General features: G+C 44.5%; 1 protein-coding gene across 3 annotated transcripts in view; it reads left to right on the plus strand.

The window, feature by feature from the left end:
* The window catches only part of LOC119967587 (lysophospholipid acyltransferase 2-like), a 236,789-nt gene that overhangs the window by 180,095 nt on the left and 38,235 nt on the right, over positions 1–18,459 (plus strand). For all 3 annotated transcript variants that reach the window (XM_038800306.1, XM_038800308.1, XM_038800307.1), the window contains 4 exons: positions 5,849–6,041; positions 8,880–8,983; positions 9,414–9,478; positions 16,813–16,945. In XM_038800306.1, the coding sequence (XP_038656234.1) occupies positions 5,849–6,041; positions 8,880–8,983; positions 9,414–9,478; positions 16,813–16,945 (495 nt within the window). The remainder of the gene's footprint in view (positions 1–5,848; positions 6,042–8,879; positions 8,984–9,413; positions 9,479–16,812; positions 16,946–18,459) is intronic.

An 18,459-nucleotide genomic window follows, 5' to 3' on the forward strand; every position in this document is an offset into this window, starting at 1 on the left:
CTATGGTAAAGGAACTAAGATTGAGGGAGTTTGGCCCTGTTGAGTTCCAAGGGGGTAAGACGTGGCTGGATGGCCACTGCTTTAATGCTAAAAGTGTTATAGGTAAAACTGATAGTTAAGGGCGTGAATTAACATGTGGACGTATGATATTGTTGCCATCACAGAGATTTAGTTGAGGGAGGGATAGGATTGCCAACTCAACATTCCAGATCCAGGATTTTCAGGCGAGACAGGCAAGCGTGTAAAAGAGGAGGTGTTGTTGCATTATTAATTAAGGAGTCAGTTACTGCGGTAAAGAAGGACGATATCTTGAGGCTTTGTAGGTAGAGCTTATGAATAAAAAGGCGGCAGTTATTTTGCTGGGTGTGTATTATAGACCCCAAAACAGTCAGCAGGAAATAGAGGAGCAGATATGTAGACAAATCACACAAGGTGTATAAAAACAATAATATATTGGGAGATTTCAACTTCTCCTACATGAATTGGGAAAATCATTGGGTTTAGAGAGGGTGGATTTCTTGAAGTGTATTCAGGAGAGCTTTTATGTCCATATGTAGAAGGTCCAACAAGTGACGGCACAGTGCTGAATTTAATTCTGCGGGACGAAGCTGGATAGGTGGCAACGGGGAGTTTTTAGTGACCATAACACAGTACAATTTAAGTTTGTTTGTTATGGAAAAGGCAAAAGATGGTCTGCAAAAAACGGTTTGGGATTGGGGGGTGGGGGTGGGGTGGTTTATTAAAATAAGGTAGGATCTGACCAAGTAGACTGGGAACAGCTTCTGGTGGAAACATCTGCAGCAGAGCAGTGGGGATGGTGTTCAAAAAAGAAATGGGGAGAGTACAGGCCCAACATGTTCCCTTTAGGGTGAAATATAGGAAAAACAAGCCCAGAAAACCCTGGACCACAAGGGATATTCAGGACTGGATAAGAAAGAACATAGAACATAGAACATTACAGCGCAGTATGGGCCCTTCGGCCCTCGATGTTGCGCCGACCTGTGAAACCATCTGAAGCCTATCTGACCTACACTATTCCATTTTCATCCATATGTCTATCCAGTGACCACTTAAATGCCCTTAAAGTTAGCGAGTCTACTACTGTTGCAGGCAGGGCGTTCCACACCCCTACTACTCTCTGAGTAAAGAAACTGCCTCTGACATCTGTCCTATATCTACCACCCCTCAATTTAAAGCTATGTCCCCTTGTGTTGGTCATCACCATCCGAGGAAAAAGACTCTCACTGTCCACCCTATCTAACCCTCTGACTATCTTATATGTCTCTATTAAGTCACCTCTCAGCCTTCTCCTCTCTAACGTAAACAACCTCAAGTCCCTGAGCCTTTCCTCGTAAGACCTTCCCTCCATACCAGGCAACATCCTAGTAAATCTCCTCTGAACCTTTTCCAAAGCTTCCACATCCTTCCTATAATATGGTGACCAGAACTGCACGCAGTACTCCAGGTGCGGCCGCACCAGGGTTTTATATACAGCTGCAGCATGACCTTGTGGCTCCGAAACTCAATCCCCCTGCTGATAAAGGCTAGCACACCATATGCCTTCTTAACAGCCCTATTAACCTGGGTGGCAACTTTCAGGGATTTATGTACCTGGATGCCGAGATCTCTCTGTTCATCTACAGCAGCACGGTAGCATTGTGGATAGCACAACCGCTTCACAGCTCCAGGGCCCCAGGTTCGATTCCGGCTTGGGTCACTGTATGTGCGGAGTCTGCACATCCTCCCCGTGTGTGCGTGGGTTTTCTCCGGGTGCTCCGGTTTCCTCCCAAAGTCCAAAGATGTGCAGGTTAGGGGGATTGGCCATGCTAAATTGCCCTTAGTGTTGGGTGGGGTTACTGGGTTATGGGGTTACTGGGTTATGGGGATAGGTGGAGGTGTTAACCTTGGGTAGGGTGCTCTTTCCAGGAGCCGGTGCAGACTCGATGGGCTGAATGGCCTCCTTCTGCGCTGTAAATTCTATGTCTATGTCTATCTACACTACTAAGAATCTTGCCATTAGCCCAGTACTCTGCATTCCTGTTACTCCTTCCAAAGTGAACCACCTCACACTTTTCCGCATTAAACTCCATCTGCCACCTCTCAGCCCAGCTCTGCAGCTTATCTATGTCCCTCTGTATCCTATAACATCCTTCAGCACTATCCACAACTCCACCGACCTTCGTGTCATCTGCAAATTTACTAACCCATCCTTCTACACCCTCTTCCAGGTCATTTCCCCTTAATATACCTATAGAATATCTTAAGATTCTCCTAAATCCCAGAAGAGAGACCTTTGGCAGGTACAAAAGGAGAAAATCGGCAGAGACCTTAGTGGAGTGTAGAAAACGTAGCGGGAACTTAAGAAAGCAAGCTAGGAAGGCAAGTGCTTTTTATGCCTTCCTTGCTTAAGTTCCCCCTACGTTTTCTACACTCCACTAAGGTCTCTGCCGATTTTCTCCTTTTGTACCTGCCAAAGGCCTCTCTTCTGGGATTTGGGAGAATCTCAAGATATTCTATAGGTATATTAAGGGGAAGAGGATAACCAGCGAAAGAGTAGGGCCCATTAGGGACTAAAGGGACAATCTGCGTGGAGCTGGAGGGCATTAAAAGTACTTCACATCTGTCTTCAGGGTGAAGGATGGAGGTAAAGAATTGGAGAGACAGACTTTTGAGGTTCTTGAACAGTTTGACACGGAGTGAGGAGGCAGTGGAGGTTTTGGCGGACTTAAAACTGGACAAGTCCCCAGGTCCAGATAAGTTTTATCCCAAGCTGCTGTGGAGGCAAGGGAGGAAATTACAGGGGCCCTGAATTTTTAATTCCTCTCTGGCCACAGGGGATGTGCCAGAGGATTGGAGGACAGCTAATGTGGTTCACTTTTCAAGAAGGGTGGTAGACATTACTCGGGGAATTACAGGCCAGTTACTCTCGCATCAGTAGTAGGGAAACTATTGGAAACAATTCTGAAGAAGGAAATTATATCTATTTGTAGAGGCAAGATTTGTTCAGGGATAGTCAGCATTGCTTTGTCAGAGGGAAGTCATGTCTAACAAATTTGATTGAATGTTTCGAGGAGGTGACCAGGTGTGTAGATGAGGGTAGTGCATTGATGTAGTTTTATATGGAATTCAGCAACACCTTTGACAAAGTCGCACATGGGAGACTGATAAAGAAGGTAAAAGCACATGGGATTCAGGGTACTTTGGCAAGTTGGATCCAAAACTGGCTTTGTGGTAGAAGGCTGTTTGTGTGACTGGAGGCTGATGTCCAGTGGGGTACCACAGGGATCAGCGCTCCGTCGCTTATTGTTCGTGATATTTAGAAATTATATAGATGAGAATGTGTGGAGTGGGTGGGGGGAGTGATGGGTTTGCAGATGGCACAAAGATTGGCAGCATGGTCAGTAGTGAGGAAGAGGTTTAGTGTTGAAGGAAGATATAGCCAGGTTGGTTAGATGGGCAGATCAGTGGCTGATGGAATTTAATTCTGAAAAGTGATAGGTGATGGACTTCGGAAGGAGTAGCAAAACAAAGGAGTACTCAATGAATGGCAGAGCACTAGGAAGCTCAGAGGTAACTTGGAGTGCTTGACCACAAATCCCTGAAGGCGGTAGGACAGGTTAATAGGATAGTTAACAAAAGCATACGGACACTTGCCTTTCTCAGTCGTCACATAGATTATATGAGCAAGAAGGTTACGTTGGAGCTGCACAAAACTTTGGTTGAACCGCTGTGTGCACTTCCTCACTATAGGAAGGATGTGATTGCATTGGAGAGGGTGCAGAGGAGATTCACCAGGGTGTTGGCCGGGATGGAGAATTGAAGCTATGAAAAGTGGCTGGATATGCTCGGGTTGTTTTCTGAGCAGAAAAGGCTGAGGGGGGAAAACCTGATTAAGATTTATAAAGTTGAGAGTATGGACAGGGTGAACAGGAAGCAACTGTGTTCCCCTTAATTGAAAGGTCAATAATGAGGAGGCATAAATGTTAAGGTGAGGGGCAGGAGGTGTAGAGTGGATTTGAGAAAAAACTTTGATCCTGGGGGTGGTGGGAGTCTGAAATACATTGCCTGGGGGTCTTACAACCTTCCAGTAAACCGTACAACCTTCTAAAAAGTATGTGGATGGGCACTTGAAATGCACAACATTCAAGGCTGTGGGACTAGTGTAGATTTAGTTTAGTTTTGTCAGTGCAGATTCAATGGGCCGAAGGGCCCCTTCTGTGTTGTATCACTAACCTCAAGACGAAGGAGGATTGCTCTGGCACCTTGCTAGACAATTGACAAAACCGCGCTTGTACTTTGAATGGAGGAAAATTAGAAGTTACATTAATGGTGGAAAAAATATTTGTGTAATTTGTCATTGCTTTATTTTGGATCACAGATGTGACCAGGTTAGCATTTCATTTTGCGTTGCTCTGTGGAGTAGTTTTATTGTATGTTATCAAGTTAACAGATACCCTCTTGGCAGGAAGAATAGAAAAGTAGTTTACTTTTTAAATGGAGAGAGATTATAAAACTATATGTAGTACACAGGGATCGGGCTGTCTTGGTACATGAATCACAAAATTATGCAAATACAGCAAGTGATTGGGAAAGAAAATGGATTGCTGATGTTTATTGCAAGAGAAATGGAGTATAAAAGTAGGGAAGTTTTACTGCAGCTGCAGAGACGACATCTGGAATACTGTGTACAGTTTGGTCTCCTTATGTTCAGAGAAGGTTCACTTGACTCCTCCCTGGGATGAAAGGCTTATCATTTGAAGAAAGGTTGGGCAGGCCTATACCCATTGGAGTTGTGAAGCTGAGAGTGATTTTATTAAACCGATAAGATCTTGAAGGTACTTGATAGAGTGGGTGCCAGGAGGATGTTGGTTTTTGAGGGGAGACTAGGACTAGGGAACACAGTTTAAGAGTAAGAGATTTCCCAAGAGGGTTGTTTGTGTATGGAATTGTTTTTCCCAGAAAGTATTGGAGGCAGGATCATTGAATTTATTCAAGGCTAATTTGGCTGGATTTTTGATAGACAAGGGAAACTGGAGTTACAGGGAGACGGGGCAGGCAAAGTGGGATTGAAACTACCAACAGGTCATTCATGATCTTATCGAATGGTGGAGCAGGCTCGAAGGGCTAAATGGCCTATTCAGGCTCCTAAGTTCATGTTCCTTTTCAGTTGTTTCTGAGATTTTGGGCACAATTTCTAAAACGGCCCATTGGACAATGACCATTGGTGTGTGTGTGCACAAGTTTTACAGTGAGGATGATAGCAGATAGAAATCCATAAAAATCTGGAACAACTCTGGGAAGGCAAATTTTGGCAAGTATACTTTCTGCTTTGAAAAGAAAAAAAAAAAATGCCAACAACTCCCCGTGTCTGCATGGGTCTCACCTCCCACAACCCAAAAAGATGTGTCGGGTAGGTGAATAGCCATGCTAAATTTCCCCTAAATTTGATAAAAGAATTGTGTACTCAATTTTTTTTAAAAAAAGGAACTGCTGCCATCGACTTTGATTTCCAGCATTTACACTTTACTATTTTTAAAATGTTTCCAGTCTGAAGAGCAATTAATTGGTTGAAATATCTACAATCTACTTTTAACGATTCAGTCATTTCTTGAACCAAAAGTTTGAATTGAGCAGCACTGGCAAAACAATGATATGGAATGTTAGTACTTAAGAAGGGTTGAAATATCAAACACTTGGATTAAGCGCTTTGAACTAAGCAGAATTGACTATAGTATGAATTGCAATAACATTGAGCAACAGTGCCAGATATTTTTTTTTTAACCTGTGGATATTTAATGTTTTCATTTTATAATTTGAATGTTTAACTTCTTTCTGTGTTTTCTTTCAGAAACCTGTACTGTTCAAGCTTCTAGTTTGCGGAATATCTTTGTCATTTCATCTGACGGTCACAAAGGTGTTCCCAGTGGAATACAATATTGACGAAACCTTTGTGAATACAGTGTCCTTAACAATTCGAGTGCTGTACCTGTACTTTTCATTATTAGCTGCCAGGCCAAAATACTATTTTGCTTGGAATCTTGGTGAGCATTTCAAATGATTTTAAGTGGAATGAGTCAAGTGTTTCAAATATTTGAGACTTTTTTTCTCTTATACACAATGTTGAAAAATGTGTTCTAATGGAATAACACTCTCAGGGTGAGAGCAGAGTTATGGTGACCCCAAGTGGTTACAACCATGAATAGATAAATGTAAACTTTTTTTCATCTTGATTTCACATTAGCATAATTTAGCTAGTTGAAACGAAATTACCCGGTGTGTGTGCGTGCGTGCGACAGAAGAGAGACATTGGAGGAGGATCATGTGGTCAATTGTGGAAAAAGATTGTAGAGGTGGAGAAGGAAGAGGAGGGATAGTTTGTCTGGCCACTCACCATGGGTGTCACCTATGACTGGTGCCATTTTAGCTTTGTGGTGAGCAGAAACCTGAGGTACATGGCTTTAGGAAGGATTAACACATTGGAGAGGAAAGGGATTTTGGCGTTGGGGTGGTAATTTGGTGGCACGTTTGAAAGGGATGGGTCAGTACACAGAGTATGGGCTGTATTTTCTGTACTCCTGCCGGGTGTGTTCTGGGTGGGAACAGGAGTGGTATGTAAAATAGAATAAATGCTCACCACACCACCATCCTGCTCACCCCCATAATATAGGATGTAGGCCTGGGCCAAAATTGTCAGCCTGCCCACCATATTCAAATAAATATCAAGGTTAATTAGGCTGGTTATCACTGACCCTGATGATACGCTGCACATGCCATAAATGTTTAGCATAGGAAGCTGGCAGGCCGTTTTTTTTAAAGTTCTTCAGGCAGCAAGGAAGGGTGTTTTGCATTTTTGGGACTGCTATTTGTCAGTTGTGGGGTAGCCTTCCTCCGAGCGAACCCTGTTTTCGTATGCACCCGTGGTCTTAAGCCCAACCATAGCATCTGCCTCCCTAACATCCCCAAAGCTTCCCTGCCCAAGGCCTGCACATGCCTGCTCCGGGGATTCACGGACTGTCTTCTGCCGCAATCCCCTTGTTGCCACTCATGCACTTTTCGTGCTGCTGGAACAGATGGGGCGACTGGCCTGTCCAGTTACCTGCAAATCCAGAGGGTGGAACTGTGAGGGACAGAAGTCTGTGCCCCTTGTTTAGCCTCCCCTCTGCAACGCCCACTTTTCTTCTGGGTGGTGGGGCTGTCGTTTTCCTTTCTTCTCTCTTCCCCCCCCCCCCCCCCCCCCCCCCCCCCCCCCTCCCTCCCTCCCTGTTTTGTTGGGCCCTCTGACAGACAAAGGGATTTAAAAACTAGAGGAAATTACTGGTTCAGGAGAAAGACTGGAATCTCTGGGATGTGTTTAATATGTTGGATGGACTTGTCTGGTGGTAGCTGGCATTATCATCTTTTGCGACTTCTTGGCCATCTTTTTTAATATAGACACAAATAATCTAAACTGTAATCATGGAGTTATGTGGCAACCCTATGAGCGCAATAGTAGTCAAATCTATAACCTAGCTTTTTTTCATTCTTTCATGGGTGCGAGTGTCATTGACTAGGCCAGCGTTTATTAACCATCCTTGATATCTTTGGGAAAGTGATGGTGAGCTACCTTCTTGAACTGTTGCATTCCATGTGGTGTAGGAATATGCAGTGTTGTGAGGAAGGAAATTCCTGGATTTTGACACCGTGATAGTGAAGGAATGATGATTTTAGTTCCAGGTCAGGATGGTGTGTAGTTTGGAGTGGAACATGTAAGTGGTGGTATCTGCTGCCCTTAGCCCTCAAGGTGATGGAGGTCTCGAGTTTGCAAGGTACTGTTGAAGGAGCCTTGCCGGGTGCTGCGGTGCATTTTGTAGAATGTACGCACTGCTGGCACTATGTTTTGGTGTGGAGGGCGTGAATGTTGAGAGTGAAGGTGGTGAATGGGGTAACAATCAAGTAGGCTACATTGTCCTGAATGGTGTCATGCTTCTTCAGTGGCGTTGGGCCTGCACGGATCTTGCGCCTTGTAGATGGTGGACAGGCTTTGGGGAGTAAGGAAGTGAGTTACTCCCTCCAGGATTCCTAGCTTATGGCCTTGTAGACAAAGTTTTTATTTATTTATTTATATGTCTGGCCCAGTTTGGTTTCCAATCAGTGGTAAGACCCCCAACCCCCTCAACATTTTGAGAGTGGGGGACAATGATGGTAAATTGTTTGAATATCAAAGGGACATGGTTGGATTCTCCCTTGTTGGCGATGCTCATTTACCCGACACTTGTGTGGTGTGAGTGTTACTTGCCACTTATGAGCCCAAACCTGAATGTTGTCCAGGTTGCATTTGGATATAGATTGCTTCAGTATTGGAGGAGTCGCAAATGGTACTGAACATTAAGCAATCATCAGCGAACATCTCCATTTCTGAACTTATGATGGAAGGAAGGTTATTGATGAAACGGCGAAAGATGGTAGGGCCTAAGACACACTAACTTGAGGCACACCTGCTGGAACTGAGGTTGATTAACCCCCATCAACCACTGAGCTTTGGTGAGCAGGTTAATGCTGAGTAAATGCCACTTGATAGCACTGTCAATGACACCTTCCATCGAGATTATGCCGGGCAGTAATTGGCCAGGTTGATTTGTCTGGATTTTTATGGATGGAACATACCTGGGGTCCGAGTCTGTCCAGAAGTTCACACTTTAGGAGAAATCAAATATTTGCTTTAGCTATAATACAACAAAAAGCAATTCTAACACTGACATCTATAAAACTGAATTGGACAATAAGATCACATATTTTTGTAAATACATATATAGTGAAGAAAAGCTCTTGGAATGTATTCATAGAACAGTACTTTAAAAATAAGTGATTGTCATTGTAGCATTCCATTTTATTTTGAACAGCTGATGCTATCAACAATGCTGCAGGATTTGGCTTCAATGGTTATGATGAGAAAGGCAATGCTCGTTGGGACTTGATTTCAAATTTAAATATTGTTAACATTGAGGTGAGAATTGTTTTTGGTTGCCTTTTTCTTAACTAGGGCAATTGCTAATTTGTTGCCCACCCCCAATAATTTCCTCTATATCTAAGCCTTGCTGTGCCCGTAAGCTAAAGGCTGCATATCTTTGCTCTTTGATCAAGATCTGAAACTGGAATATGTGCATGGGTAACCTCGAATGATTGTGCAATCCCTTTGTGGCCTCCGCTTTCTTCCTTCTGAGACAGAAAGGTGCACTTTCTCTTGAGACTTAGCATGCTGATCCTTCATTATTGAAATAAACCTAGATTTTGTTTGAAACAATGACGTTTCCTCACCAAGATTCAAAAATGTAAATTTTCCCTACCCACCCTACTGGAGCTTTCCTTTCCTATATTTGTCCTCTGCATATATAAATAATCCACATCGTTTCCACTTTGTGTTTTTTTCCCCTCAGTTTGCAACGAGCTTTAAAATGTTCATTGACAACTGGAACATACAGACATCACACTGGTTTAAAAGGTAATGGTGTGGCATTTGTACTTTTTAAGGAAAAACTACGATTTACTGTAGCGCTCGATGTCAGTTCTTGCACCATGTTGACTGGATGCTGATTATGTTGTATCCCTATGCTGCAACAGTGGAGGCTGGTTATATTGTATTCCTGCTCGGTAATGGCAGGATACTGTCCAGGATGTTTCCTTCTGCTCCAATAGTAAGCTCTGGCACTGTAGCCTGGGCATGCTTCCAATATGTTTAAACTATACTCACCAGATGAAAGAGTTACAGAATCATACAGCACAGAAAAAGCACTTGGCCCATCACGTCTGTGCCGGTCAAAAACAACCACCTAACCATTTTAATCCCATTTTCTAGTATTTGGCCTATAGCCTTGTATGTGCTGGGATCACAAGTGCATATCTAAATACTTCTTAAATGTTATGAGGATCTCTGCCTCCATCATCCTTTCAGACAGTGAATTCCAAACTCCCACCACCCTCTGGGTTAAAAAGGTTTTTTTTCTCACATCCCCTCTAAACCTGCTTTCCCTTACCTTAACTCTATGACCCCTGGTCATTGACCCCCCCCTCCACCAAGGGGAAAAGTTCATTCCTGTCTATCTATGCCCCTCATAATTTTATATATTTCAATAATGTCCCCCCTTGGTCTCCTCCACTTCCAAGGAAAACAATCCCGTCTATCCAATCTCTCTTCAATTCCCTAACCCAGGCAACATCCTGGTAAATCTCCTCTGCACTCTTTCCAGTGCTATCACATCCCTCCTGTAATGTGGATTCCAGAACTGCACACAATACTCTCACTGTGGCCTAACCAACGTTTTACACAGTTCCAGTATAACTGACTGTCAGAGGATACAGCAGGATTTAGATCATTTGGAGACTTGGGCGGAGAGATGGCAGATGGAGTTTAATCCGGACAAATGTGAGGTAATGCATTTTGGAAGGTCTAATGCAGGTAGGGAATATACAGTGAATGGTAGAACCCTCCAGAGTATTGAAAGTCAGAGAGATCTGGGTGTATAGGTCCACAGGTCACTGAAAGGGGCAACACAGGTGGAGAAGGTAGTCAAGAAGGCATACGGCATGCTTGCCTTCATTGGCCGGGGCATTGAGTATAAAAATTGGCAAGTCATGTTGCAGCTGTATAGAACCTTAGTTAGGCCACACTTGGGGTATAGTGTTCAATTCTGGTCGCCACACTACCAGAAGGATGTGGAGGCTTTAGAGAGGGTGCAGAAGAGATTTACCAGGATGTTGCCTGGTATGAAGGGCATTAGCTATGAGGAGCGGTTGAATAAACATGGTTTTTACTCACTGGAACGACGGAGGTTGAGGGGCGACCTGATAGTGGTCTACAAAATTATGAGGGGCATAGACAGAATGGATCGTCAGAGGTTTTTCCCCAGGGTAGAGAGGTCAATTACTCGGGGGAATAGGTTTAAGGTGCGAGGGGCAAGGTTTAGAGGAGATGTACGAGGCAAGTTTTTTTTTTTTTTCCCCAGAGGGTAGTGGGTGCCTGGAACTCGCTGCCGGAGGAGGTGGTGGAAGCAGGGACGATAGTGACATCTAAGGGGCATCTTGACAAATACATGAATAGGATGGGAATAGAGAGATACGGATCCAGGAAGTGTAGAAGATTTTTAGTTTAGACGGGCAGCATGGTCGGCACGGGCTTGGAGGGCCGAAGGGCCTGTTCCTGTGCTGTACTTTTCTTTGTCCTTTATTCTTAACCTTCCTGCTCTTAAGCAAGAAGATGGTGGCATTGTGGTACTGTCGCTGGACTGGTAATCCAGAGACCCAAGATAATGATCTGGGGACCCGGGAATGAATCCCATCACGGCAGGTGATGGGATCTGAAACTCCATAAAATATCTGGAATTAAAAGCCTAATGATGACCATGAAACCATTGTTGATTGTTGTAAAAAACCCATCTGGTTCAAGGAAAGCTGCCATCCTTAACTGGTCTGGCCTACATGTGACTCCAGACCCACAACAATGTGGTTGACTCTTAACTGCCCTCTCAGGGATGAGCAATAAATGCTGGCATAGCCTACGACACCCACGTCCCATGAATAAATTTAATAAGCAACTCTATGCCTCAACTAATAAAGGCAAGAATATCATATGCCTTTTTTTTTTAACGTATTACAAACATGTATCAAAACAGGTTACAGCAAATAAACACCCCGGGAAACATACTGCCCAACAATCGACTATACAGTCTGTACAGATTTTTTTCCCCCTGCGACGAATAGCTCATCAAACACAGTCACAAACATCCCCCACCTTTTCTCAAATTTCCCCGCCGAGCCCCTTAACTCATACTTTATCTTCTCTAACCGCAGGAAGTCCTATAGGTCACCCAACCATGCAGCTACCCACGGTGGCGATGCCGACTGTCACTCCAGCCATATGCCTTCTTAACCACTGTATCCACCTGCACACTAAGGTTCCTCTGAGTCTCGGTGCTTCCCGGAGTCCTGCCGCTTATTATGTATTCCCTTGCCTTGTTGGTCCCACCTAAGTGTAGAACCTCCTACCTATCTGGATTGTATTCCATTTGTCTATATCCTCCTGTAATCAAAGGCTATCCTTCTCACTATTTACCAACCCACCAACTTTTGTGTCATCCGCAAACCTACCGATCAATCCTTCTACATTTGTATCTAAATCATTTATATAATAATAGAAATATTTACAGAAGTAGCTGTCATGGTGAGATATTGAATAAATGATCCAATAAAGTGCTCAATTTTGGAAACAATCAGACAAGACCTTTTTAAATATTATAGAACATTAGATAGATATTCCCCAATGAAATCAACAATCTTGTTCAAAAGTAGTGTTTAGATGAATAATGTCAATGTGCAAGTTTATGGGGCTGAATTTATCTCAAGTATAATATCTTCAACAGTCCCGAGAAGATGAAATAACAAGGTTTATTTAGGCAAACCAAAGTAAGGCTGCAATGCAGCATACAGTCTAGGGAGGGGCTACCAATCATGTCGGTCCCTTTCCTGGCTGCCTTTTAAGTAATTGGTTCATGGGCTCCAGCTGCTAGGCCTCGATCCCTCAGCAGGGGAGCTCATATTCCACGAGCCCCAAAGAGAGATCAGTCAGATCATCCCATGAGTCTTGAGGGTTATTGCGTCCCTCATCCCTGAAGTTTGTAGGTTCCACTGTCGCCGGAGGTCTCCTTCACCGCTTTGCCTGTGGTTGTGTTTCCAGGGAATGGGTCGGAGGTTGTGTAATGCTTTGGGGAGTGTCGCTTATAGTCCATCCTTGGTTTTGGCCATAGAAGAGACTGGTCCAGTCTCCTCTACTACAGTCCCCAGTATCCACTGGGCACCATCCCCCAAAATTCCATACCCTGTGTCCCCTGGTTTGAACCCTCTATCCTGCTTCCGATGGTCATGGTACTTTTTCTGGAGATCTTGTTTCTTCTCCACTTTCCCACTAAGATAAGGGAGCGTTAGGCGTAGACGGGTTTGTAGTCTTCCGCCTGTCAGTAAATCTGCCGGTGCTATCCCAGTCGTTATATGTGGCATGTCTGATAGTTGAACAGGAAACGTGGCCGTTTTGCCTCCGTGGATCCTGCGGCTTGTTTAGTTATGTCCCTCTTAAAATCTTGGATAAACTTGTCCTCTGACCAGGGCGATGTGCTCGCTGATTGTTCTGGCATTCCCGTTCCCAGAGGATCCTGTGACCACAGGTGCAGCATCTGTGCAAGTCGTCTTCCTGGAGCTCAGGAGAGTTGTCTCCCTGGGCTGGAGTGGCTCTTGGCCAATGGGTCTGACCACGACGTTGCTCAGATGCCAAGTGGATCCCATAGGCTCTGCGCTTGGGAGGAGTTACTTGTCGGAATGAGGGAGCGCACAATGCTATTTGCCTCTATATCCGAGGTCCTGGACGCCCTTCTCCGTATTTCCACGTGAGAGTGATCATTCTACGGCCTTTTTTTTAAGTCCAAGCCCAAAGAAGGTTCTGCTGCCAAAAACATACGTTGGGTTGTGATGTTGTTTGTGCTGCACACAAAGCAGTCCCACAGCATCTCTAGAATGGATGGCCAATAGTCGGAATGCTCAGCCAACTTGCGTAGGCTTATCAGGAATTCTGTGACTGAGCAGCATGGTGGCGCAGTGGTTTGCACTGCTGCCTCATGGCACTGAGGACCTGGGTTTGATCCCAGTCCTGGGTCACTGTCCATGTAGAATTTGCACATTCTCCCTGTGTGGGTTTTGCTCCCACAATCCAAAGATGTGACGGGTAGTTGAATTGGCCACACTAAATTGTCCTTTAATAGGACAAAGAATTGGGTACTCTAAATTTATTTTAGAAAGGAATTCCGTGGCTGACTCCCCCGGGGTTAAACTGCCATGTTGAACCTGTACCTCAGTACTATCACTGATGGTTTGGAGTCATAATGGTCTGCCACAAGTGCTACCAGCTCATCATAGGTCTTTAAATCTGGGGTTCTGGGAAGGTAAGGCTTTTGATCAAAGGTTGGGGCTCTGCAAGCAGTCAGGAGTATGACCTTTTGTCGGTCGTTTCCTATAATTGCATTGGCCTGAAAGAAATACCGCATCTGTTCAGCATACTGAGCCCAATCTTCTATGCCTGCGTCAAAAGCCTCCAGTCTCCCAAAAAACAGCATTTTAAAACTTGCTCTGACCCTGTTCTTATGCTGAGGAATTCAAACATGGTACTGACCTCCAGAATCACAGCTGTAATTTTTCCTCGTCGACAGTATAATATCTTCAGGAGTCCCAAGAAGGTTAAACCGGAAAATTGAAGGCCACAACATGGCATACGCCCATAAGTCTCTGCTGGGACAACTGGTCATGCCAGTCCCAATCCTGGCTGGCTTTTAAGTACCTGGTTCACGAGCCCCAGCTGCTGGGCCTCCGCCCCTCAGTGGGGAAGCTTGTATTCCACAAGCCCCACTGGGAGATCAATCGGGTTATCCCCGTGGGTCTCGTGGTGGTTATTATATCCACTCGAGGCAAAACAAACCAAAATTAAATATGTTTTTTAATTCTCTACTCCATTCATTTGAAAGCTAATACCAGCTTTGAAGTTTGTTCCTTCAGTTCAAAGTGGTGGGCTGAACATTACCAATAATCTTTACAACTGACAAACATAGGCAAAAGATACCTACTTGTTTGTCAACATTGCAAATATACATGTTGCAAAGATCATGGCCCAAGTTTATCAATTAACACAATGTTGACAAGAATACCCAATTCAAAGTATCACTCGTATTCTTGATTTTTTTTCTCAAATTGGAGGAAAGCAGCTGGCATCCTTGAAGTTTGTTCTGATGGGATTATAATTAAAACATGTTAAAAGAGGACAGCACAGTGACGCAGTGGGTTAGCACTGCGGCCTCACAGCGCCAAGGTCCCTGGTTCGATCCCGGCTCTGGGTCACTGTCTGTGTGGAGTTGGAGTTTGCACATTCTCCCCGTGTTTGCCTGGGTTTCGCCCCCACAACCCAAAGGGTAGGTGGATTGGCCACGATAAATTACCCCTTAATTGGATACTCTAAATTTATAAAAAAAGGGAAAAAAAATGTTCAAAGTACAAAAGCATATTTGTCCCCTTCAAAGTGGGACTGTGGCTTGACCTCAATTCCCTTCACTAGGTAAAAAGCTGATTTTTTTTTACCCAAAGGTGCAATTGCCATTATAAATGTTGTGCCCAAACTCCTATTTTTAAAGTAAACTAAGTGGAACAATATGATGAACATAGGAACATAGCACATACAGTGCAGAAGAAGGCCATTTGGCCCATTGTGTCTGCACCGACCCACTTAAGCCCTCACTGCCACCCTATCCCCGTAACCCAATAACCCCTCCTAACCTTTTTGGTCACTAATTGGGCAATTTATCATGGTCAGACCTGACATGTGCGTCTTTGGACTGTGGGAGGAAACCAGAGCACCCGGAGGAAACCCACGCAGACACTGGGAGAACGTGCAGACGCCGCACAGACAGTGACCCAGTGGGGAATCGAACCTGGGACCCTGGCGCTGTGAAGCCACGTGCTAGCCGCTTGTGCTACCGTGCTGTCCACTAGTGTAGTGGGCAGCACGGTACAATGCTTTTTTTTTTATGCTGTACATTAAATGTGGTGAAAAATTGCTCAGCAAGGTTTTTTTTTTAAAAAAAGCTGTTTTTCTTGGAGGGATAGATATTTAAGTGCCAATTTAATTAATTTTGTGCATCATCTTTCTACTGAGTCTATCATTGAAGGCAATGTGGGAGAAGTACAACATTTAATCCCACATTCTAATGCTTTGTGGCTTTGGTCTGCCAGAACCTCTTATATCCTGCTTTCATTTCTATCCCTGTTCAACACTACCTGTATGCTAACTAGATTAATTACAATATGATTTTGATATTTACAAAGTATGAAGGTTGCAGGTTGACTTTGAGTCTGGCGGGCAGGGTGTGGTGGTGATCGGAAGAATGAAATGTGACTTTCTTAAAACTTGGTCTCTTTTACATCTGTCATGTGAGAAATTCCATACTTTCTATCCGTTAGACATTTCTTGGTTCTAAGTTTTGGTGGAAATTGTTGTCCATCCACAGGAGTTGTAAGAGCTTTGTTTCCAATGTCTTGTTGCAGAACTAAATGTGTTTGAGCACTGCTCAAGCAACCGCTCACTTCATAGAATCAGCATGGGAGGGGAAAGAGTTTGTTTTTTTAACTGATGCTTGTGAATTAAACAAATGTATTCCCTTTTCCCCAGTTGAACTCTTCACAACTCTTCACTGGTTTTCTGTATGATTTTACAAAGTATTCAATTATGATAGTTTTAACTATTTTGAATTAATCCTTTTATTTACAAGCGGAGAGCTTTGCTAACATGCTCACTATTACAGTGGTTACTGATGTATACAATAAACAGAGGTACAAGTATTGTTCAGTGTTCATGTTAATAGCTTGGTTCTCAAGGTCACTGTCAATGTCTATGCCATCTCTGGCTTCAGTCTAGCCATTCGCCTGTGGAGTTGAACAGTTTCCAATTTGGAAGTGGCTTACCTACAACTTAACCAATAACATGGCTTTGTTTCATAATTTCACCAATACCCGGTGATTAAAATTTTTGACTGGGGACAATATAGATAAGATTTATCGGTAGCCAAAACAGTAATCAATGTTGGGAGCCTTTGTTGCTTTGTTTAACTCCATGCTTTCCCTCTTGAGAACTTTGCTGTCTATATCCTGTAATAAAGTAATCAGTCTAATAGACACTCCTTAAGTTAATTAGAAGTTGTTTGTATCAATTCATTATTCAAACCGAGTTAATTGACCTGCCTTTTGTTTCAGAGTTTGCTATGATCGCTGCCTTTATTATCCAACAGCAGCAACATTTGTGCTTTCTGCAATGTGGCATGGAGTGTATCCAGGTTATTACATGACATTTTTTACAGGAATACCAATGACATTAGCAGCACGCGCAGTAAGTAATGACTTCATGTTTAGTTTTCTATATTTATTGAAGCAATTTTGTACCCATTGTATTTTAAATGTTCCTTGTTGGCTTCCAAGAGGCTAAACCTATCCAGTGGGAAATAGCTTTGCAATGATAGTAATTAAAAAAACGACACTTATTCTGTTACAAATTTGATATGATTTATATTATTCACAATTGATGGACATAAATTCTGTATTTTTGTGAGTAGGATAGTTAGGAGAAATTCATTTTTCATTTTCATCAAAGTCTTGGCTGGCCATAAACTTTCACTTATTGGTAACCAGTATCCATGTGCCCATCTGTATGCAAGCTTTTTCATAACTCTTCTAAAATAAAGACACCAGGTGGGATTCTCCATCCAGCAACGCGGAATCACAAAACACGATTGGGTGGATAATCGGATGGGAGGTGAAAATCATGGCCGGCACTGGGCGCCCAAAGGAATGCCATGCTCCGGTGCCTTGATAGCACCATCAATGCATTCTACTCTGCGTGTACAGTAAATGCGTTGGCATATCATTAACGAATGCGACCCGGTATTCTCCGGGGCTCCCGTGATGCTCTGCCTCAATTAGATACATTTCGTCAGGAGGAATTACAGATGGCAAGGTTCACTTGTGGTTTTAAAAATCGGGAAACGGGTGCCATGGCTGCTAAGAGAGAGCGAGAGGGGGAGGGACTAGCAGATGGGCAATGGCATCAGGGTGTCACCCCCTCTCAGAACCAGGGCGTTGTCCAGGCACAGACCGCTATTGCCGCAGCCTGCAGGGTAGCCATCTTGCTGCACGCAACACTGACCGCGCACTGTGGCTCATGGGTGAGCAGAGTGACACCGGCTGTATGAGTGCACAGATGCCTCCAACCCACCCACAACCTTTGCCATCCATTGTTAGGGTATCATGCGGCCCATCCAAGGGCAACGCCCACGGTAACCCTTACAGGAGGTCACTGGATGGGGGCTGCAGTGTACTGCTGGCATGGGTAGCGTCAGCCACCAGTACTCGTGCCAGCAGGGACGGCTGCCAGGGCCAGAGGCCAGTGTGGTAAGATGGGGGAATAGCTGGGTTGAGTGTGGGCATGGGAGGGTTGAGGGGAATGTGGGGGCAGGGCTCGCAGTAGAGGCTAAGCCCACCATGTAGCCCGGTAGACCTGGTTGGGCGGGGGTACTTATCATGGTAACATGACTGCCTTTCACCCCCTGCCGACAATGGACTTCAGAAGCCAACCAGAAATGATGGCCTTCATCCTTGCCACCACAGCCCTGGGAGATGTACTGAGGCTGTACGATCAGGAGCAGCACGGGAAGGATTCTGCAGCAGCGGAGCCTGCCCCAGAGGACCAGGTGGCAGCCAGTGAGGATGGAGAGCCGGCTGCCCAAATAGCCGAGGAGGACATGGGAAGGAGGCGCCTCAATAGGCCCGGCGACCTGCTGGACCGGGCATGCCAACAGACTCCGGCTGAGCAGGGGGATGGTGCGACATATCTGCCGGATCGTGGCG

This window comes from Scyliorhinus canicula, chromosome 6, assembly GCF_902713615.1.
Source record: "Scyliorhinus canicula chromosome 6, sScyCan1.1, whole genome shotgun sequence".
NCBI classification, from domain to species: domain Eukaryota; kingdom Metazoa; phylum Chordata; class Chondrichthyes; order Carcharhiniformes; family Scyliorhinidae; genus Scyliorhinus; species Scyliorhinus canicula.